General features: G+C 41.1%; 1 protein-coding gene across 2 annotated transcripts in view; it reads left to right on the top strand.

Moving 5' to 3' along the window:
- Nucleotides 1-25,076, top strand: part of LOC107044242 (probable methylmalonate-semialdehyde dehydrogenase [acylating], mitochondrial) — a 133,907-nt gene that overhangs the window by 74,130 nt on the left and 34,701 nt on the right. For both annotated transcript variants that reach the window (XM_015266049.1, XM_015266048.2), the window contains exon 3: nucleotides 18,680-19,108. In XM_015266049.1, the coding sequence (XP_015121535.1) occupies nucleotides 18,680-19,108 (429 nt within the window). The remainder of the gene's footprint in view (nucleotides 1-18,679; nucleotides 19,109-25,076) is intronic.

Raw genomic sequence — 25,076 nt, 5'->3', positions numbered from 1 at the left:
TAATTTAATAACGTAGACAGCTCAGCGTTAAAAAAAAAAAGTCAACGGTTTTCCTGTCCGTGACACGTGATAATGCCTGAGATTCTCAACAAAGATAACAAAACCTCTCAATTAATACCTTATAAATCACAATGGCCCATAACCTGTTGTAATAAGATATGATTAAAGGTCTACTCAATCATCTCAATAATGATTAGAAATAATTTATTCAATGATTACTCCATAATTAATTGATACAAAATAGATGAAGCGGCATGCTAAAGTATACGTGAGAGAGAATTGGGTGCAAGTGCGAATAAGTGAAAATCTGAGATAAAATAGTGTGTGTGTGTGTGTAGAATGAATGTCGATAATTCAGATATTCTCAATTACTTTGCATTACCAACAAAATCTCTTGAGGGTATGAATTTCAGCAAGAGGGAAAAAACTTAATCTTTCGCTAGGGTCTGAGAAATGGGATTCTTTCTGTGGAATGGGATCTTCCATTGGGTTTTCATCCCAAAAATCAATGAAATCCTGGATGCTTCAAATCAATAACATCTTGGTTACAGTTCGTAAAACGCTGCCTTACGGCCAGGATGACAAAAAAACAGCTTCTCCACTCGGCCGAAAAAAAATTTCTGACTCGTGTTATCGCAGGTCTTGGCTTGACTTAGATCTGTAACCCTCATTTGTCTGATAAATCTTTTGTCGTTTACAGATTTTAATGCGTGAAGTGCCATTTTTTGTAATTGTTATGATTACAAAAAGACACTTTTCGTTTTCGCAATTTTCTTCTCCTTTATTGCCACCATTTGACAAATGGCGCAATCGTTACGTTTTCGACCAAGTCATGCGTGTCGAGATTCATTCATCAGAATTGCTAACCGTCCGAACTATGAAAGACCAGTCTTTATACACTGAATATTGAATGTGCCGCACAGAGGAATGACCCACAGCGAAAATATTGCCGTCCATCTTCTCGCACACATCATGTTATTATAAATGCTAAAAGAAATCCATTTCAGTTGATAGATTAGAATACTTTCGACAATTACTTTCTTGATGCTGCAGTGTCCAGCGAATGTTTAGCCAGTACAGATTGCGATTTTCCAGCCTGAATACCTGGAAGCCGAAGTTCAACACCTGGATAAAGCATTGAATAACAATGGATACCAGAGCAAACAAGTCCACCGTGTTTTGCACAGGCTGCAAAACAAGAACTCAGCTGAGAGTGAACCTGCTGATAAACTAGAACATCAGAAAACGGCTGTTCTCCCATATCTTCAAGGTGCGACCGATCGCATTAGCAGGGTACTACAGAAGCATGACATCAGGACAATTTTCAAACCACCAACGAAAATTGGACTAATGCTCCTCAGTACTAAGGATCGGAGACCAACACTCAGTCTCCCAGGGGTGCACAAAATCCCTTGCTTTTGTGGAAAAGTGTACATTGGTGAAACAGGGAGGAGGATCAGTACACGGATCAAAGAATATCAACGGTGTGCAAAAAATGACCATATCTCACAATCTGCACTGGCTGAACATTGGATGGTCACTGGACACTCTATCCAATATTGACAAGACAGAAATGCTTGCCAGCTCACAAGGATATTTCGCCAGAAAATATCGCGAAGGTCTCGAGATCCAAAAACATCCGAACAATCTCAATAGGGATCGAAGATACCAAACCAATCCAATTTGGCACACCGTCCTCCCAGTTTTTTAATTGACCAGCTGATCAATTAAAAACATCTTGACTGGCTGGGATATCCCCCACCACACTACTTACCCCCTCCAGGGGTCAGGGGGTATATAAGGACTTCCTTATAACGGGAAGCTTCAGTATCGGAGCAACCTAGCCCTGATGATGCAGACTGAAATGTTTGCAAAGCGTCGACAAAAAGCTGAATCTAGATGCGGCATCCATCCGGAAGCCATCATAATGAATAATAATATTGGCCGCGGAAGCCTCAAAACTCATGTTTCTTAATTAGGCTGAAAAAAACTTTCTCGAACCGAAAGCGATGGTTGCAATCATATAAGATATTAGGTGTACAAATTAATAAGGTGCTTTTTTCATAAAAATCAGAGTTTATTATAAAATAACAAAAAGACATTTAACGGTCTAAATATTCCCCATTATTTTCGATGATTTTAGACCACCTTACTGGCAACTGACGAATTCCTTCGCGAAAGAAACTTGGTGGTTTTGACTCAATAAATTCATCGATGCTTTTCCGGACCTCGTCGATTTCATGAAGATATTATTTCCAAGAGCACTATAAATCATTTGAGTAGCCTCGGCAGCATTGTTCTTTAATTGAAATGCAAAAAGAATGCAGTGTCTCGAATGTTGCTTATCGACAGACATCGTGTTTACTACTATTTTTTAAGGTTATGTAAGAAGTATTTACTGCTTCGGTAACTGAATACTACCAACATACAAAATATTGAAATATTAAGTTTTTGAACGCAATTATAAACCGCGAAATATGGGGGCACCTTATTAATTTGTACGCCTAATAGAAAAGATTTTTTAGGNAGATACCAAACCAATCCAATTTGGCACACCGTCCTCCCAGTTTTTTAATTGACCAGCTGATCAATTAAAAACATCTTGACTGGCTGGGATATCCCCCACCACACTACTTACCCCCTCCAGGGGTCAGGGGGTATATAAGGACTTCCTTATAACGGGAAGCTTCAGTATCGGAGCAACCTAGCCCTGATGATGCAGACTGAAATGTTTGCAAAGCGTCGACAAAAAGCTGAATCTAGATGCGGCATCCATCCGGAAGCCATCATAATGAATAATAATATTGGCCGCGGAAGCCTCAAAACTCATGTTTCTTAATTAGGCTGAAAAAAACTTTCTCGAACCGAAAGCGATGGTTGCAATCATATAAGATATTAGGTGTACAAATTAATAAGGTGCTTTTTTCATAAAAATCAGAGTTTATTATAAAATAACAAAAAGACATTTAACGGTCTAAATATTCCCCATTATTTTCGATGATTTTAGACCACCTTACTGGCAACTGACGAATTCCTTCGCGAAAGAAACTTGGTGGTTTTGACTCAATAAATTCATCGATGCTTTTCCGGACCTCGTCGATTTCATGAAGATATTATTTCCAAGAGCACTATAAATCATTTGAGTAGCCTCGGCAGCATTGTTCTTTAATTGAAATGCAAAAAGAATGCAGTGTCTCGAATGTTGCTTATCGACAGACATCGTGTTTACTACTATTTTTTAAGGTTATGTAAGAAGTATTTACTGCTTCGGTAACTGAATACTACCAACATACAAAATATTGAAATATTAAGTTTTTGAACGCAATTATAAACCGCGAAATATGGGGGCACCTTATTAATTTGTACGCCTAATAGAAAAGATTTTTTAGGCCGTATGCGGAATGAAATTTTTTGTCATTCTGGCCGTAGTCAGCGATTTACGAAAAACATTGTTTAACACATGTGTTGTCTGGTTGTTTTTGAGTTTTTATATTTTCACAGGACGGTGGGTAAGTCATCCGTCGAGTGCTGAAGCACACTCCTCGCTGAAAGCAGGAAGGTTTTAAATAAATATTTGACACTTTCCACTGCGTTGAATCTATGACACTTGTACCTATAATTCTTCAAATATTTCCATATAAAATTTATACCTACTACTTTAAAAGTTAATACGAAAGTGTTATCAGAATATTATTCATCAAAATATTATTCGTCAAAGACTGCCCAGTAGTCAAGATGGACTTAACCCGGTTTACCGCTTCCCTACTGAATTCTCATTTTTTTTATTCTCACAAACCTCCTACGCTCCGTTTCTGTTGAGCGGATTGCCGAATTAAGAAGAGTATATATTTTTTTTCATCGTCATTCACACTGCTATTTTTATTTCAATTGGATTTTTGCGGCTAATTTACACAGTTCTCTCATAAATCATTTTTCAAGCCATCGTCACTCATGGATTCCCATTCAGAAAACATCTGTAATTTTTTTAAATATTCTAAACGGGTATTTACATATATTTGTTAAGGAATTGATATAATATTGTCTAATTAGCCAGTATTGACCATGGCCATAAAAAAGTTGGGTCAGAGCCTAAATGTCCACATCCATTTGAACACACGCTTTTTCTCCACAAGAGGGCAGAGCACCGCTTGGAACTGCACATACAGCAATGTGCGCGGTTATTTTGTCCACTTCCAGTTCTCCACGAAAAGATTGGCACCACATCACTGAAAATACACATGCTTGATTACCACACCCTTTAAATACACAAAAAAAATTACATAATTAAATTGTATATTTGTATCAAGTCCGCACAAAAGTTTTGCATACATACTATTGTCAACCTTTTAAAATTGTACATCCGTCCAATTCCACAGTCTTTCAACATACGGAAATCGACACGCTCATCAAGAGCACAATCATTTTCTCCACATCACAGAATAAGTAATCATATCTACACATTGCGTATGTCAAATTCCATAATGTGTAGATTGAACAATATGCCGATATTTTACTGTTTTTATAAAACTTGTGAGGTTGAAACCAGATTAAACTAATTATCCCACTAAACTTTCAAATTATATTCGCAAAATAATCCAGTTTTAACGGTCTTGTAGACTTAAATCACGTACAAGGTAGATTTTCCACAATAGATGCCTTTTTGGCATGAAATATTATTATATATACTTACTTTCATTTTTGCTCGGGCCAAAGTATTATTAAATTCTACCAGAGTTATTATTTCATCAATTAATATTCGATAATTAAATCTGTTCGGACCTTCTAACACAAAATATGAGTGTGAAACTAAATCAATAATAAACACAAAAGAAATATTGATGAAAAATACTCAATGAAAGAAAATACAACTGGTTGTGTATTTGAGGCGTCCCTCAAAACACCACGCTTCCACTCCAAATCACAACACTAATTTTTCCCGGTTTTCTAATTAGTCAAAATATAATTCAAAATAACTTTAAACTCCAAAAATATTCCAGTTATAAAATTCTTCATGATTTTACCTAATTTCCGGGATATTTAATACGGCTGCTTTGCCAGCGATTGCTCCGATATTCAATGATGAAATTAAATTAATTTCAATTTCCCTTAGATTCGCCAAAATCACCATAAATGGCGGCACTGGGGGAAGCCAGTTACGCTACAGATTTCCCCCGGATTTTCCCAATAATTAAATTACACTTTTCTTTAATCAATCCGGGGAAAACAACACTCTCAATCATTTACTATTGTATAATATCCTAACTAATTTCTGTTGGATCGTACCTCGGTGTGTACGATATTCGCACTCAAAAGACCTGCCACTGCGCTATTGCAAAAGTGTACTCACAGTGGTGAAGGCTAACACGAATGAAATAGGCTTTCCACGATTTTCCTCGTTCTTCCGGGCTCCTCAATTCCTGTGGGTGGAATCACTCTTCAGATCGCTTCTGAGGCCTGATTATGATAATTTTCCTTACTTAATGAACTACTTAAATGACTACTAATTAATCTAAGTCTTGAACTTCACTAAAGGTTTGTTATCAGTTGTCGGTCGTCACGTAGAGTGTCGATTTCACCAGCTTCCTCGTTCCAGCTCAGTTCTTCTTCTCCATGTCATTTTCCACTAATCCGAGCCATCCTTCTATTATTTCCGCTAATGGAGAGCATCCTTTTATTCCTCCTTTCATTTCTCCCCAATTCACCCTCGATCAGGGTTGATTAGCACGCCTTGACAGTCAAGGTAGAAGTTTGTTGAACTCTGATAGTGGAGTCGATATCCTCTTTATCGATCCACACTCGACAATCAGCGCTCGAACCAGTGTTCTCGACGGGAGCAAGATTCCATTCATTCAAACAGCCTCCTCTGCCTCAATCACCGCATTACCTCCAGAGTCAATTCCAGTACTCCAACGCAATGTCCTGGTCATTCTCCGGATCCTCCAGAATATTCCCAAAATCCTCATTCAGTTGCCTGTCGTACATGACCCCACCTGTCACAACAGTGGGCCATGTGAGTCGTTTGTTTTCCACTTATTCTATCAGGAGTCCGGAGCTTTTCTCTAACTGTCGTTACAGCTGAGGGTTAAGGGAATGATCTTGATTCTCTTGTCGGATATAGGCCTTCAATCTTAGCACCTAGATCCTGGATAACCCTTCGGAATGCTCTCCAGGCGATTCTACCTCTTCTCAGGCAACTCCATAGGACTTCGGGTTTCCTTCCTTGCCTTTGCTGGTGCCTTTGCTGGTGTTCCATTCTGCTTCTCCAGTCAACACTTCACAAAATCCGGGATAACTTACTAATATTTTCAAATCTCCGAAGCTATTGGGTAAAAAAACGACAAGGTATGCTCCCTCATTAACAACTAATTAATTTCCTTTTAATAATTTATTATTTCCAATTATTAATCCGGATTTTCAAGTGACCTTTGTCACAAACTATACATCTAAAACATAGGGAATTCAATTTTTTAAATGAAATTCTACACGTTTTTGGTTTGTTGTACAACCTGCAATATTGCAATGGTCAACGTAACGTGACTCGGGGATACCTGGGCTATTTGGAGTAGTAGGTACTGTGTGAGCCTACTCGGAACAATAGATATTGAACGAGCTGCTTGCAAAAAAGTAGGTATGGTTCAAGTATATTTGAAAATTTTGAAGGAGCTACTTGCAGAAAAGTAGGCATTGTTCGAGCAGCATAGGCTAGTAAATTCTGGCAGGGTTTCTGGACACGTCAGTCGGAATTATTTTCCAATACGTAGATCACAATCGCTTGATTCAATAGAGCAAGGTGCCGGGAAGAAACTTGCGGGAATATTGCAAGGAATTACCTTCACAGCAAGGCGGAATTTGACGGATCGTGATTGGTCTGGGGAAAATATACCACGAGTGAGGCAGCAACGGACCGCAGATGCACTTGGTGATTTTGGAGTGAATCTGCGGAGACATTATTTATTTAATTTGGACGATTGTTGATCCGAAGTAGATATGAATTCACCTCACGGATTAAGAGACGCCGTCAGTGCTGAAATAGAACTTATGTGGAAAAATTTCGAAAGACGACACGGAAGCAATGACCAAGGCGAAAATTTGGAAGCTCTGAATGGATCAGCGAACAATGTATCACCTGAAAGACAAACGAGACATCATGATCAGTTAAGGAGAGACTACGAGGATTTAGTCATGCGGCACAATAGGTTGTTAGAGCAATACAGTGCAACACTAGATGGGTCGGAAGAAATGCGAGAAATTATCAACCGAAGGAAAGAAGAAATAAGTGCAGCGCGTGCAGCGGAACAGGTCGCAGAAGTGAGGGCCAGAACATCAGAAGCAAGAGCTGAAGCAGCTGAAGCCAGAGCTGAAGCAGCGGACGAAGCAGCGGAATGAAATGGAAGAGGCCATTACCGAGCCTGGCTGCGGAATCGGCGACGTACTAATTTTGGTGAGGGTGATTACAGCATCGACGTTACTTTAAAAATTATCAACGAATTTGACGGTAACGATCCAACAAAACTGGGAGAGATTTTGCGAAATTGCAAGTTGGTATTTTCACGTAAACGAGAATGACATCATCCGTATATATTGGATTTGATTTAACCAATAAATTGACGAATCGTGCTATGCGGGATATGAAATGCAAGGAAATCCAGACAACGGAACAATTGAAGACAGAGTTGGAGGCACTGTATGGTACGAAAAATCCATAGATTCGTAATAAATGGAGTTATCCACTTTGAAACAATGAGGAGGAGAATCTGTCAACGGCTATCGTTCAAGGACCGAGAGGATTACGGCGGAGTCGGTGGACGGGTTGTCAAAAACCAAAAAAATACTAGTTGAGAAATGAACTGTAGAAGATGCTATAAGGCAGTTAAGAGGCGAGTTTCGAAGGTGGATTTAATGGACAATTACAGGTGCTCGTAAGGGCCAGAGATTTCAAGATACATCATGAATCGGTTATTGAAGCTATAGATTGGGCTAAAACTTTGAATTTACAACCAGGGAAATCACGGATTTCTGACGCAAAAAGGCTGGACCAAACGTGTCATAGGTGCAACCTAGCTGACCATTTTTCTAGAGATTGTCAAATTCGCCAGGCTTCCACAAGGCTTTCCCGAGGAGAAGGACAAAGAACATCCATGATACAGTTTGGAGCTGTTTGCAAATATTGCAGGTATTCAGGTGACGAGGCAGTGGATTGTTACAAGCTAAGGAAAAAACTGGGACTATGAAATGACCAGACGCTTCTTCTAGGAAAGAATAAATCAGGTAGTGATAAACCACGTAGTTCTGGTGGAAATGACGAGAGCTTCCAACTACCAGCAGGAGCATTTTAAATTGTTTAAATTTATGTTATTGTGGAGAAGTTGAGGTTTGTTTATTACAATTTTTTATTTATAAAACTTTTTTTCTTCGAAGGGGAGGAATGTTATGCCCCAGAATTGGTGAATTCCATTATTGTTGAATGTGTGGATATAAAGCATTGTCAGGGTGACACTTACCAGCGTAACTGGATTATGCTGACGAAGTGATGAAATGTAAACAATCAATGTATTATTTAACAGGCCGTTTGAGTCTGCCAGATCAGACCTGAATTGGACTCCGACACGTGCAAAAGTCGTAAACTCTTTGTAATCAGTCAGATGACACATAATTAGTATGTCAGATGACACATGATCCATAATTATAATCATGGAATAAATTTTCATATTGAATTTCCGATAAACCATTGGTGGGATTTATCTCTTTAAGCCTAGAACCTAATATAATTATAAATACCCCCCACGCTGTGTACAACAGTAACTAAGAACACTTTCCGTCTGAGTAGCCGCATTTTTCATTAGTTGATGGAAATCAGTGGAGAATCAGTGGAGGGTAGTGGAAAGGGAAGTTGTGTCGTGTATAGATACTTGGTAGCTCTCGTCGTTTTTGTGAGGTTAGCAGGCGCGACTTGGCCGATAGGCTACCTCGTATCTTGATGCACTTGTCACGCGGTTAATACGCAAGTATGCTTTGGGTGACACTTGCATAATTGCCTTTTTATCCGCCCTGTATTGGTAGTTCTCAAGTCCTCGAGTAGTAGTAAATATCTCAGGAAAGACAATATTGATTTTCTCAAGATGGTATGTCACTGACATTATTGACTTCCGGATGGATGCCACGTTTGAATGTTGAGCAAGTACAGACTATTGTAAGTGACCGTATTTGAAACACCGTAGATGTTCCTTGTTCCGTGTACGGATCTTCCTCCCGGTTTCACCAATGTACTTTTCAGCATGAGCAGGGAATCTCGTACACTCCTGATGTACTCAGAGGCGGTCTAGGATCTTTCGCACTCGGCAACACCTGTCCAATCTTCTTTGGGGGTTGGAAGATTGTTCGGATGTTGTGTTTGCCGAGTACTCTGCTGAAGCGTTCGGTGATGCCTCTCAGGTAGGGGAGGAGGGCCACTCTAGGTTTCTTCCGATTTTCTTCAGGATTAGTCTCCTCTGGAGGAGATGAGAGCTTGATATGTAGCTTTCGCTTGACCTTTTGATTTTGTTGAATGTTATATCCATTCTTGGTCAAAGCTGTCTCTAGATGTTCACCGTCGCTGTTGACGTTGGAGGGTTGGGAGATTGTAAGCGCTCTGTACATTAGGGAGCTAATGACCGAGTTCTTCTGGGAGGAGTGGTGATGGAAGGCAGCATTGAGGTACCTGTCTGTATGAGTCGGCTTGCGATATACTTGATAACCCAGAGTGCCATCCTCATTGCGACGAATCAAGACATCCAGAAATGGGAGACATCCGTTCTGCTTAATTCCCATGGAAAACTTGACGCTCGTGTGCTGAGCATTCAAAAACTCCAGGAATTGGTTTAGACCAATCCTCCTATGTGGCCAGATGATAAAGTTATCGTCCACATATCTGAACCACACACTAGGTTTCTGTGCTGCTGACTTCAAAGCTTCGTTCTCGAAGTGTTCTATGAATATATTTGCAATGATCGGGGAAATGGGAGAATCCATTGCTGCTCCCGATTTTAGCTCATAGAACTCTCCTTCGAACTGGAAGTATGTGGAGGTCAAGCAGTGCTCAATCAAGGCGAGGAATTGGGGAAAGATGTCGTTGGATTCCTTGATCATTACCAAGCTTTCGGGATTGGGACGTTGGTGAAGAGTGATTCTACATCAAAACTCACTAGGATGTCATCTGGAGATGTTCTGAGATTCTTCAGTTTGTTGACGAAAGTCAGCGAGTCCTGTCCGTATGAACCATTCAGGCCAGTCAACTGGAGTGGTTTCGTGAGAAACTTGGCCAGCTGAGAAGTTGGTGCTCCAATGTTGCTGGCGATGGACCGGAGAGAAACAGACTCTATGGATTTTGGCAAGTCCATAGACTCTAGGAGGAGAAGATTCTTTGGGAGGGAGGAATTTTGTCAGATCAGCTGAGAGTCCAGCCTTCTTCAGGATATCACTAGTTTGGCGTTCGAAAGTACGAGTAGGATCTTTCCTGTGCTTTGTGTAAACTCTGGAGTTACCCAACATCGCACAGAACTTTCCGGAGTAGCCGTCCTTCTCCGTAACCACCGTGGCATTGCCTTTGTCTACCGGAAGAATAATGAGATCATTATTCCCCTTTAGACTACGCAGTGCAAGACCTTCCTCCCTAGTTATATTGTCACTAGGGGGAGTAGCTTTGTGCAGGACGTTGGACAATTGCCTCCGGATCTCATCACTGCGCTCCTAAGGAAGATGGTAGATCGCTGTTTCGATCCGACTAATAATTTCCTCAGTAGGGATCTTTTTGGGGGCAACAGCGAAGTTGTGTCCTTTCGCCAACACGGACACTTGTGCTTCACTGAGCTCATATTTGCTCAGATTCTTCAGCGCTGTTGCCTCCCCTTCCTCCCCTACCCGCACCATCACAGGGGAAGGCATAAAAGAACTACCCTCAGATATCGGAGCTCAGAATCGGGGCTCACAGCCCTGAAGATGGAGACTGCAATGTTTGCGAAACGTCGGCGCAATGCTAAAACCAAACGCGGCATCCCTTCGGAAGCCAATAATGTCATTAATCATGACCGCCCAAGCCTTAAAACTAAGATTAAACGCCTCCACGGAGAGGCTATTCTTGGGTCGGTGAATTTATTCACCATACTTAGGAAGTCCTTGCACGTCCACCTGTGCTCTTTCACTTTTTTGAAAAGGTGCCGTGACTATCAAATGGTGCCAAAATTCCTCCGCTTGAGGAACCCTGTTCCCTCGAGGCAGGCAAATGCCATCCTCTGCCAGGCTTCACCGAGACTGGTCAAGGAGAGAATTGCAGCGGCCAACAAGAACCTGGCCAATCTCTCCAGACGGCTTCTCGATCTTCACATTCTTCTGACTCAGACGTTAGATTCTCAGCTGTGGGATACTCTTGATCGTGTTACACATGAACAAGCAGTCCGAACAGCCGAGATGAGGACCAAGAATCAGAAGAGTAAGTTCAAGAAGCTGCTCCCTCCGGAAAAAGTCCCGACCCTCACCCACACTGTGAAGAATCTGAGCAAATATGAGCATAGTGAAGCACAAGTGTCCGCGTTGGCGAAAGGACACAACTTCGCTGTTGCCTTCAAAAAGGTCCCTACTGAGGAAATTATTAATCGCATCGAAACAGCGATCCAGCATCTTCCTCAGGAGATCAGTAATGAAATCCGGAGACAGTTGTCCAACGTTCTCCACAAGGCTACTCCCCCTAGTGACAATATTACTAGGGAGGAACGTCTTGTACTGCGTAGTCTAAAGGAGAATAATTATCTCATTATTCTTCGGACAGACAATGGCAATCTCACGGTGGTTATGGAGAAGGACGACTACTCCGGAAAGCTCTGGGCGATGTTGGGTGACTCCAGAGTTTACACAAAGCTCAGGAAAGATCTTACTCGTACTATTGAGCGCCAAACTACTGATCTCCTGAAGAAGGCTGCACTCTCAGCGGATTTGACAAAATTCCTCACTCCCACAGAATCCTTCCCTCCTAGACTCTATGGACTTCGCAAAATCCATAAAGAATCTATTCCTCTCCGGCCCATGATCAGCAACATTGGAGCGCCAACTTACTAGCTGGCCAAGTTTCTCACGAAATCACGCCAAAAGTTGACTGGCCTGAATGGTTCATACATACAGAACTCGCTAAATTTCGACAACAAACTGAAGAATCTCAGGACTTCTCCAGATGACATCCTAGGGAGTTCTGATGTAGAATCACTCTTCACTAATGTCCCAATCCTAGAAACCTTGGTAATAATCAAGGAGTCCGACGACATCTCTCCCCAATTCCTCCCCTTGATTGAGCACTGCTTGACCTCCACATACTTCCAGTTCGAAGGAGAGTTCTATCAGCTAAAATCGGCAGCAGCAATGGGTGCTCCCATCTTCCCGATCATTGCAAATATATTCATGGAACACTTCGAGAATGAAGCTTTGATGTCAGCAGCGCATAAAGCTGCTGTGTGGTTCAGGTATATGGACGATGCCTTTGTCATCTGGCCACATAGGCCAGGGACTGGTCTAAACCAATTCCTGGAGTTCTTGAACACTCAGCACCCGAGCATCAAGTTCTCCATGAAAATTGAGCAGAACGGTTACCTCCCATTTCTGGATGTCCTGGTTCGTCGCAATGAGGATGGCACTCTGTGTCATCAAATATATCGCAAGCCGACACACACAGACAGGTACCTCAATGCTGCCTCCCATCTCCACCCCTCCCAGAAGAACACTGTAATTAGCTCCCTAATGTACAGAACGGTTACAATCTGCCAACCCTCCAACGTCAGAAGCGAAGTTAAATATGTGGAGACAGCTCTGACCGAGAATCGATATAACATCCAACAAATTCGAAAGGTCAAGCGTAAGCTACAGAGCAAGCTCTCATCTCCTCAAGAGGAGATTAATCCTGAAGAAAATAGGGAGAAAATTAAAATGGCCTTCCTCCCCTACCTGGGAGGCACCACTGAACGCATCCGCAGAATACTCGGCAAACACAACATCCGAACAATCTTCCAACCCCCAAAGAAGATTGGATAGATGCTGCCGAGTGCGAAAGATCGCAGACCGCCTCTGAGTATACCAGGAGTGTATGAGATCCCCTGCTCATGCGGAAAAGTGTACATTGGTGAAACCGGGAGGAAGATCAGTACACGGATCACGGAACATCAACGGTGTTTCAAATACGGTCATTTACAACAGTCTGCACTTGCTGAACATTGGATGGACATTGGATATAGGATCGAGTACGATCAAGCCAGGATGTTAGCCAAGTCTCAAGGATATTTCGAAAGGAAATACCGAAAAGGCTTGGAGATCTACAAAAACCCTAACAACCTCAACAGGGACAGAGAATATCTAGTGAACCCTATTTGGAAAACCGTCCTCCCGGTTTTTTAATTGATCAGCTGATCAATTAAAACATATGATTGGCTGACCCCCCCCNACTGAGCTCATATTTGCTCAGATTCTTCAGCGCTGTTGCCTCCCCTTCCTCCCCTACCCGCACCATCACAGGGGAAGGCATAAAAGAACTACCCTCAGATATCGGAGCTCAGAATCGGGGCTCACAGCCCTGAAGATGGAGACTGCAATGTTTGCGAAACGTCGGCGCAATGCTAAAACCAAACGCGGCATCCCTTCGGAAGCCAATAATGTCATTAATCATGACCGCCCAAGCCTTAAAACTAAGATTAAACGCCTCCACGGAGAGGCTATTCTTGGGTCGGTGAATTTATTCACCATACTTAGGAAGTCCTTGCACGTCCACCTGTGCTCTTTCACTTTTTTGAAAAGGTGCCGTGACTATCAAATGGTGCCAAAATTCCTCCGCTTGAGGAACCCTGTTCCCTCGAGGCAGGCAAATGCCATCCTCTGCCAGGCTTCACCGAGACTGGTCAAGGAGAGAATTGCAGCGGCCAACAAGAACCTGGCCAATCTCTCCAGACGGCTTCTCGATCTTCACATTCTTCTGACTCAGACGTTAGATTCTCAGCTGTGGGATACTCTTGATCGTGTTACACATGAACAAGCAGTCCGAACAGCCGAGATGAGGACCAAGAATCAGAAGAGTAAGTTCAAGAAGCTGCTCCCTCCGGAAAAAGTCCCGACCCTCACCCACACTGTGAAGAATCTGAGCAAATATGAGCATAGTGAAGCACAAGTGTCCGCGTTGGCGAAAGGACACAACTTCGCTGTTGCCTTCAAAAAGGTCCCTACTGAGGAAATTATTAATCGCATCGAAACAGCGATCCAGCATCTTCCTCAGGAGATCAGTAATGAAATCCGGAGACAGTTGTCCAACGTTCTCCACAAGGCTACTCCCCCTAGTGACAATATTACTAGGGAGGAACGTCTTGTACTGCGTAGTCTAAAGGAGAATAATTATCTCATTATTCTTCGGACAGACAATGGCAATCTCACGGTGGTTATGGAGAAGGACGACTACTCCGGAAAGCTCTGGGCGATGTTGGGTGACTCCAGAGTTTACACAAAGCTCAGGAAAGATCTTACTCGTACTATTGAGCGCCAAACTACTGATCTCCTGAAGAAGGCTGCACTCTCAGCGGATTTGACAAAATTCCTCACTCCCACAGAATCCTTCCCTCCTAGACTCTATGGACTTCGCAAAATCCATAAAGAATCTATTCCTCTCCGGCCCATGATCAGCAACATTGGAGCGCCAACTTACTAGCTGGCCAAGTTTCTCACGAAATCACGCCAAAAGTTGACTGGCCTGAATGGTTCATACATACAGAACTCGCTAAATTTCGACAACAAACTGAAGAATCTCAGGACTTCTCCAGATGACATCCTAGGGAGTTCTGATGTAGAATCACTCTTCACTAATGTCCCAATCCTAGAAACCTTGGTAATAATCAAGGAGTCCGACGACATCTCTCCCCAATTCCTCCCCTTGATTGAGCACTGCTTGACCTCCACATACTTCCAGTTCGAAGGAGAGTTCTATCAGCTAAAATCGGCAGCAGCAATGGGTGCTCCCATCTTCCCGATCATTGCAAATATATTCATGGAACACTTCGAGAATGAAGCTTTGATGTCAGCAGCGCATAAAGCTGCTGTGTGGTTCAGGTATATGGACGATGCCTTTGTCATCTGGCCACATAGGCCAGGGACTGGTCTAAACCAATTCCTGGAGTTCTTGAACACTCAGCACCCGAGCATCAAGTTCTCCATGAAAATTGAGCAGAACGGTTACCTCCCATTTCTGGATGTCCTGGTTCGTCGCAATGAGGATGGCACTCTGTGTCATCAAATATATCGCAAGCCGACACACACAGACAGGTACCTCAATGCTGCCTCCCATCTCCACCCCTCCCAGAAGAACACTGTAATTAGCTCCCTAATGTACAGAACGGTTACAATCTGCCAACCCTCCAACGTCAGAAGCGAAGTTAAATATGTGGAGACAGCTCTGACCGAGAATCGATATAACATCCAACAAATTCGAAAGGTCAAGCGTAAGCTACAGAGCAAGCTCTCATCTCCTCAAGAGGAGATTAATCCTGAAGAAAATAGGGAGAAAATTAAAATGGCCTTCCTCCCCTACCTGGGAGGCACCACTGAACGCATCCGCAGAATACTCGGCAAACACAACATCCGAACAATCTTCCAACCCCCAAAGAAGATTGGATAGATGCTGCCGAGTGCGAAAGATCGCAGACCGCCTCTGAGTATACCAGGAGTGTATGAGATCCCCTGCTCATGCGGAAAAGTGTACATTGGTGAAACCGGGAGGAAGATCAGTACACGGATCACGGAACATCAACGGTGTTTCAAATACGGTCATTTACAACAGTCTGCACTTGCTGAACATTGGATGGACATTGGATATAGGATCGAGTACGATCAAGCCAGGATGTTAGCCAAGTCTCAAGGATATTTCGAAAGGAAATACCGAAAAGGCTTGGAGATCTACAAAAACCCTAACAACCTCAACAGGGACAGAGAATATCTAGTGAACCCTATTTGGAAAACCGTCCTCCCGGTTTTTTAATTGATCAGCTGATCAATTAAAACATATGATTGGCTGACCCCCCCCTCCTTTTCCCTACCCCCACCATCACAGTGGAAGGCATAAAAGGACTACCCTCACACATCGGAGCTCAGAATCGGAGCTCACCGCCCTGAAGATGCAGACTGCAATGTTTGCGAAACGTCGGCGCAATGCTAAAACCAAATGCGGCATTCATCAGGAAGCCAATAATGTCATTAATCACGACCGCAAAAGCCTTAAAACTATGGTATGTCACTTCCCAATTAATTAATGGTAACTTGGCTTATTAACTTAACCTAACTCAGAAATTGAATATTTTTTAATATTAACGTGCTACCACGAGATTAAGTTTAACGTACTGCAACGATCATATCCAGATCCGAAGTGTTGTGATCATGGCGGCTTTCTGGTGCCCTAGGTCCGGGTCCTTCCCATGAAATTCCCCCAATTTGCCCCGATCAATGAAAGAATTCCTCGTTGACATGATTTCCTTATATGGACATGCCTTCCGTTGATTGTGGTATGAATTGGGCAATGGATCTGACTATCAAGCCGCCAATGTCAGGGTCAATCTTTAATCCCCTCTAGACCCTGGTTCTCGTCACTGATTGGTTGGATACTTGGCCCAAGCCCCGTCAATCTCAGAGTCAAGAATTAATTAGAGGTTGGGTCAACTCGTCAGGATCCATAGTTATTGATCTCCCTGGGTCAACTCTGCATGAGTTATAGTTATCAAGGTGTCTCCGGTCGTTGAAATTTTGTTGATATCCAGGTGTTTTTACTAATTATATATGGGGATTTTCCCATCAGGCAAAACCCAGTTATTATATCCAATTGTTTCTGGACCCTCAGACGACTGGGTCTGATAACTCCATGTATTTTGGCATCGGTGGCTATCGGGTCAACATAACCTCCAACTGTCAACGGGATTCCGCATGATGTTGATAAGTTTCTTTTAATATCTTGTCAGCGTGATATTGACCAATCCCCCTATCCTGTTTTTGTTACTTTAGGATAATTATTTGAGTTCGGGTGATACTTCTTTTCCGCACCGGATGATTGCATTGTTCCATCCAGTATCCTACCCAGTTCTATCGATCTCTTGAACTCGATCCTGCTCCATTCATATCAATGCATCCTTCCTCACAGGCGAGAGGTTGATTCGGTAATTGGGGTCGTCCGTCTTCTGCTGCTGCTGGTGATTGTAGAGTTATTTGAGTCTCCAGTCCGTATTTCTTACATTTAATCGTATACAGTTTCAGTACTTCGCGTAGGAAGGAGAAAGGTAAAGTATTCTCATTGAACTACGTTATATCCGGTGAAAATTCTTGTTTGCTCATTTTAATTTTGAGTGGTTTTATAAGATGAAGGCTAGAATTCGTCACAACGTTTATGGATAATATTTTTTTTGTCTGGGGAATTAAATCTTTTGTGCTTTCGTCTAGTGATTATTTTATGTATCTCTATCCCAACAATCCTGGAGAGTACGGCTTCAGAGAGGAAATCACAGTTGATAGTACTTATCTGGTCGAATAACCGCCTTGATATTCCATTTAATTTTTGAGTTTAATCTTGGATTTGTTTTGAATCAAGCGCTTACGGATTGCCGAGTATGCGTGCTTACTATTATTATTACTTCTTTCCTCTGCGCCCAGTGCTGGACAGTTGCTACGTCATAGCCTGTGATGTCTCCCTACATGTCATCACGTGACGAGTATAGTATTCTCGTTCTATCTGACGCAGTAGGCTTTTGTTGTTTTTCCATTTTACAACTGTTGGAAACCTATAAATTCGGGAGTTTTTCGTGTTAAAGTAGACAGTCGTTCAGTAGACAGTCAGTCTTCAGTCGTTGCAGTTCGCTGCCAGTTCGTGGGGAGTCCTCAATCGATGGCTAACCCTCGTACTCATACCTTGCCTCTGGCCAATGCTTATAGTGAGCCTACCGTTGCATCTAGTCTGATGCTTTCCCTTATGAGACTTATCTCGTGTTGAGTAATTAATTCGTTTCCCTGCCGTGTTGCGCCTACGATCATTGTTTTTTTTTTTGTATTCAATGGGTTTTTACGATTCGCGTATCGTTAAAGCACTTGTGCATCCTTTTCGGAAATTATGAGCAGCGTGAGCTATCTTTCACCTTCTTCTTGGCCTTCTAGTTTTAAGTTTTCTGTGTTTTGCGTTTTGGTTCCTCGTTGGGGTTTCTGCTTCGAAGTAATTTTTCAGTTTGTTGTTTCCGTCGAGACAGAGAGCAACTATGGCCCAACCATCAAGTTATCTTTAGTTTCTAACTTCACCAAGGGAAAAGGGCTAGTTAACGTCCATTTTCGTCGCAGCAAAAATTGGCCGCGTGACAAATATTTTAGATTGATTTTTAAAAAATTTCCAATACGATTTTCTCTACGAACATCTCTAAAAAATTTATACAAAAATCTGTAAAAAAATTTCACCATGATTTTAAGGAAGATAATGCAATTGAATAGGATAATAATATGAAAGGACAAACTATGAGAAGATCATCTGCGAGATATCCATTCGTGAGCATATTCATAATTGATTAGCAGAAATAACTATACTCTGATAAAGAATAAAGCAATTACTTACATTGTTCATTAAAACTTCATCATTTATTAAAAATTGTTTTTCATTAAATTTTAGGGGAAGCATATTTATAAAAAGGCATCAGCCCATGGAAAGCGTGTTCAATGTAACATGGCAGCTAAAAATCACTGTATAGTAATGTCCGATGCGAATAAGAACAAGACAATCTCTCAGATTGTTGGAGCAGCATTTGGAGCTGCAGGTCAACGCTGTATGGCTCTCTCAGTTGCAATTTTCGTGGGGAAATCGAAGGAATGGATTCCTGAGATGGTCGAAGCAGCTAGAATGCTCAAGGTCGACGCTGGGCACGTTCCACATGCCGATTTGGGTCCAGTGATTTCTCCGGAATCCAAACAGAGAATTCTGGACCTTGTCGAGTCTGGAATTAAGGATGGTGCTAAAATTGATCTGGATGGACGTGGACTTGTTGTACCAGGCTATGAAAATGGAAATTTTGTTGGACCTACTGTTTTATCTGGAATTCAGGTGATTCAACTAGTTTAATTAACACTCCGTTGTTGTCCATACGCTAGATATCATTCATAATAAATTTTGAAAGAGACGTAATCTCGATTTTAGTGGTGGGATGCACGAGCATAACTGAGGGTTTGGATAGAGTGGCACTATAAGGCTGAGGTTCCTCCTTTGACAAGAAGCACTTTCGTGTCTATTTCGAGGGTTACGAGTGCAGTCGATATTTCTTGTTTTCGGGTGCGTAGAATCTAAAGTTGAAGGTCGTTTTGCCGAAAATCGATGCAAACCAAATTATCAACAAATCAGTTGTTGAAATCAAGTTTTCCCGAAAACTACCTAATATAGGAAAAAATAGTCACAATGAAAAATATTCCGCTTGTGGAATTGAACATGAACGCTTTTATGCAGTTATTTCCTATTCCAATTATTTTCGAAAATTTTGAGGGTTAAATAAATCATCTAGTTTGATGACATATGGCATGGGGGGCTATGCGAGGACGAATTTCAGCGTGAAATTTGGCATTCACATATCTCGTAAAATAATATAAATAGAAAAAAATTCTTTTTCGCGAATATTTTTAATTTGTCTGTGACGAGGCAGATTTAGTCAATATTTAATTCTCGTCGTTGTTTATTTATTTAAATTTCAAGATTATTATCGGAGTCTCCTTATGACTCAATACGCTTGAGCGTAAAAATACAGGTCTTCCATTTGTCACGAAGGAAAATCCGGAGATTATTTTCCTCGCTCAATTGTTATGTATGAAAATTGAATGGGCCTCTGATGGTCCTGCGGCTTAAAAGCAGAACATAGGTTGCGTGTTGCGACAACGTATGACAAATTCCCAAAATATGACCGTAAATGAACCAGATAATGTCTCCCATGGAACCTGGTTCGGAGGACTATCCCCAAACTCAGTGGTTAAGAACCCCTCAATTATGGTTTACTGCCATTTACGACAACGAGTGGAGTCTCTTGTGACTCAAGGAAGCTGATTACGTGTACTATTCGATTGTGAAAAGGTACAAAATCTGTCTCCTCAGAACTTTTACATTCACCAAGAAATAACTAACTGTTTAATTATCTGTCCAAGCCTCAAATCGTCTCTCCACATTCAATGGATTTACTCAATTGCGAATTCCCGGTCCAAAGAATGAAACCCCAAAAGAATATCAATAATAGAAAGATACTTTCCTGAGAAATCTTCGCCTTCCGGATGCACGCAGTGCAATGCACACCCTTACCTATGTGTGGTCAGGTGTGCTCGTGCTATATTCAACTTAATTACTTCATTTTGTGGGGGAGGGAATAGTTCAGTGAAATTAATAGAGTAAATGATTCGAATAACCAAAAGAATACTGTATTCTATAAACGGATAAGAAATGAATAAAGAAAATCAATATCGATCTAAAAGAAGTGGGTCGTCACCCAAACTAATAACTAAAATAACAATAATGAAAACCAAAAAATACTTTTGTTCACTCTCAAAACTCTAAGAGTAAGGTGAATGCAAATGCTTTCCGCACAGCAACGGAGAGGCTCGGTTATTATTTTATTAATAGGTTCACGGATGGCAAATGTACGCAACGCCGGTCGTGAGACCCCACGTGGGCTTTCACAAGGCCTCTTGCTCGCGATACTGAACGAGATATATTTTTCCTCTTCTTCGCAACCCCAGAGAATAAAACAAAAATGAGCCGAGGATAATGATAATAATATTTAACAATCCTAGTACTTTCTAATACCACAATTCCCCTCCGTAACTAACTTCCTACTTTCCCAGAGTCCGATCAGAATATTTATAAAGCCCCTCGGGATACACCAGTATTACGGAAAACTATTTAAACGAATTAAGATGGCGGATCGACGCTTCCCCTCCGAGAGGTACCGATAGGCCCCCAGCTTCCGTAGCATTAACCCCAGCAATCTCCCAGAATTATGCACGACGACTCGACAGACTAGTTATCTCAATAATACGCGAGCCATACCAAAGGATTGATAAATATAATTTTTGTGCACTCACAACGACGTTGAGCCCTGGCCCACCAGTTGATCCGACACGTGGTGCAGTTCGATGTCCTCCCGGCGGCCGTACGACTTCCCACAATATTCCACCTCGTACCTGCGGATCTCCCAAATTTTATTCTTCGGAATTTCGCCTCAAAGTATCTACACGATATGATGTATGGATACGTCCTTGACCTGCCACAATATCACGTGAGACACAGAAATAAGACCCACACAAGATTAAGGCACGTGATAATGGCGATGGTTGAGAACGAAGTGAAGTTCTCGGCTGCTTTTCTACAATCAGGGAATTCCGTTGCGGTTGACTCCCCCAGTGGCACCGTCACGAGGCCTTGACATTCTCTGAGGCTGGGAGATTCTCCAGGTGCAAAGTTCTTCTTCAGCCGTAGAACCCAGTCCCTCGGCGGTCGAGATTTGTGGGCCAGGCCCTCCAGGTGCTCTGCGGCCTAATAATCAAACCTAACCTCTACCTGACACTGGTGCATCCCGAATCCACCCCAGCAAGACGATTATCTCTTTGCTCAGGTATTTATCCGTAACATCCCCAGCACGCCCAATCGATATTAAAAACGACCCTCGTCGTCGCATGACAATATGAAACTTTTTTATTTCAATTATTTTCTACCGTGGATCGTTTTTGAGTAAAGTCGGTTCCAATAATAGAATTGTCAATAAATTTATTTTGATACGTTTGTTGGCAAAACGGCTTTCAAATTCGGATTCTACGCACTAAAACACAAAAAACTTGCAAGTCGACCGATAACCGTAAAAATTATATTAAAATGATACTAAAACGTTGCATAGCAAAATTTAAATAACAATCAGTGGGTACAATCTAATGAAACTAATAAAAATTAAGAGCCTTTTGACTACCTGCCGTACATTGCGAAATGTCCCCATATTCTCCGGAGGATCAGTAATTTTTGCGGAGATCTTTCACTATATTTCCATGAAAATTTCTCCGTATGGTTCAGAAAACCCGCAATGAATGCAAAAAAATCGAAACAAACTCATTATTCTAGTGTTTTATATTCGCTGGAATACCACATTCAATTTTTGAATTCCCTAGAGTTGTAAATTCTAGGAATCTGACCCCTACAGGATGATATTTGCGAATAAATACTACACGCCGAGGTTTTCTTTATGTAGTTAATTAAATGTTTTTAGGAAGAATTGTAGTTGACATAAATGACACTTACACAACACTTTTAGTCAAAACTTCAAATATATTTTACAAGAACGATAAGTTACAATGCACATACAGATAATGAGGAATGGAAAGATCTCCGTTGAGATGTTTCTTCTATAAGAGTCGCGTTAATACTGCTTGATGAAAATTCATTTTGGAGATAAGTTGTAGAAAGGTAGTCGGAACGGATGAAAAATTGTGGAAGGAGAAATGGATATCTGAGGTTGCAAATGATTGGAGGAAAATCATTAAGATGGGAGGGATTATATCCTGATGGAGTGAAATACTCAGTGGGTCATAAAGGGGCATGGAGAGGGATACTTCTGGCGTCTGTTGGGCCTATTCCCCAATTAAAAATGTCTCGAAAGGTATATTTGAGGATTGAGTGCAATAATTGAGAAGAAAAGGAATTTTTGTACTAAGACGAAAGGTGATTATTGCACTAGACAATATGATGATTTAGGAAAGGAATCTATAAAGTAATTTTACGCGCAGAGTTTACCTTCAATAAAAGGGATTAGGACGGTGCTCTAGTGATTAAGGTAATGAAAAGGTGCTTTATGAGTGCAGAGAATTGAGGATTATTTTAATAAAACGATTCAAATTCTAAAGAGAAAATGTGCTGAAAGGACAAAATGAGCAGAATTCCGAAAATATTTGAAAGAATTCTATTGTTCTATTATACTCTAGACGATGCGACTGAAATTTTCAAGGTTTGAAAATGAATTTATTGGGGAATTTACTCGAGGTAAAAATTTAAATTGTTCTCAGAGAAAGTACGAAAAAAATACTCGATAATTAATTAATTTTGCGTGTTTGACACGCAACATCTAGTCAATTTTGAATAATGCATGATTAACCCATTCCACGACGAAGCGTTTTCCATGTTTCGCAATTTTGTAGTAGTGTGCGAGAACTACCATGCTTCTCTTATGGTGCACTACACCCCTGATGGCCCTTCACTTCTCTCACACATAGATGATCGTAGACGTTGGTCGTTCAATGGGTGAATGTGAGTCATTGGCGAGGCCGGTTTATGGCGCATCAGTGTAACCGACAACGATTAAATGATGTGCGATGTTGTGTCTGCTCTGATGTCACTTGAGTAAATAGCGCCAATTTCAAAATTTGGCGGAAAGGGCAATCCAACGAAGCCCAGTTATTATCCAATGAAATCTCTGCTATATCCTGGACTTGATGATTAATTATGACCAGGAAATCTTCAATTCAGACAAATTGAAGACTGGGTCCTTCGGGGAAGTACGTAAATCTATTCATCTACGTGTATTAACTTCATTGAAATTCAGAAAACTGATAATATCTTAAAAAAATGAGCGATATAAACCCCAAAAACGGTGTCGCAGGACTGACTAAAGATATACAAAAACTGCCCCTGGAAAGATTTTACATTCTCCTACTCGTCCCGAACTGTATATGCATTTTCCGTATCTTACAAACTAACTTAATTTTGGTGGGGAGTAGCTGAGCGACGATGTGATGTAGTCAACTGTCGCGAACTACCCCCACCTATTGTACGATATTAAACGCACGTAACCCTTGATGAGATCACTTTTCTCACAAGGAAAACAAAGGACACAAAAGGGGCCCGGTTCAAGATTTGTTATGGACTTTCTTGGAAAGTTTACATGTTAAGTTTTAGGATGCTTAAGGCAACGCTGAAAAATGAACAGGCGTTCAACATTCATCTGAAACACCAATCCAGTGTTTATTCTAGGCTGAGCTTATTCTGAATATTTACTACGACTGTTTATATTACTTTCTCTAAAGAGAAAGTCTGTGCATTCGAAATTTAGAAGATTGTGTCATTATTCTCCAGGAAACACGTGCCCCAAATATGCAGTATATAATGAAAATGAAAAAAAAATCAAATTTAAAATTGAATTATTCTGATCAAACTGATATTTAAATCAACGGCCAGGTATGCAAAATGCCGCCTAGTTATTAACGGCTAACGAGGTAACAGCGGCATCCCCACCAAAATATTTCTCACTAAATTAAGCCGTTAAGGATCAAATGTGTTATTGAGGTATATCTCAAGGCAATACCATCCAAAAGTTCTGAATGAAAAATTCTAAATGACTAAATTTATTTAATTCTCCTAAGTTATTGAGTTTTTCTGTCCTGATATGTTGTTCATGAAGGCAACAATAACTGTTTGAATGAAATAAGAAATCATATCATGACATTTCCATTTTTTACAGTTGAATATCACAGAAACTATATATTATGGAATCCCCTATAGAAAAATCCGTGTCCGTAACCGAGGGTTACTCATTGGTTTTTGCGTCAATTCTCGGCTTCCTCTTCGACGTAGCATACACATGATATACTCATTCGAAAGTTTATTAAATAAGCTTCAAATTGATGTCTGATTCATCCAAATTCGACAATTTTTCATTGACTTACAAGAGTGTTTAGGCAAAAAATGAATTTTTATGGTTTACTTGAAAAATTAATTTTGGATGGATTTTTTGGTAATTTTAAGTAAACTAGACGGGAATATTCATACACGATTTTAAAGGGAATTTTATGCCCTTCAAAATGATGTGTGATAAATATAATTTGCTCTAATTTTCACCGAGTTATTGTGGATTGTTTCCATTTTTTCCGTTATGTCACATCTCAAAAATGATAGTTTTTACTATTTATCCAGGCCTTAGACTTGGCCAACGGGGATTTATCATATGTCACTTTGAAGGTCTCATCGAGATCTTCAAATTCATATACTATGTTATCTACCC

Source organism: Diachasma alloeum, unplaced genomic scaffold, assembly GCF_001412515.2.
Source record: "Diachasma alloeum isolate Michigan unplaced genomic scaffold, Dall2.0 Dall_scaffold_00696, whole genome shotgun sequence".
NCBI lineage: Eukaryota > Metazoa > Arthropoda > Insecta > Hymenoptera > Braconidae > Diachasma > Diachasma alloeum.
The sequence above is the reverse complement of the archived record's forward strand: the minus strand, read 5'-3'. Positions and strand labels throughout refer to the sequence as shown.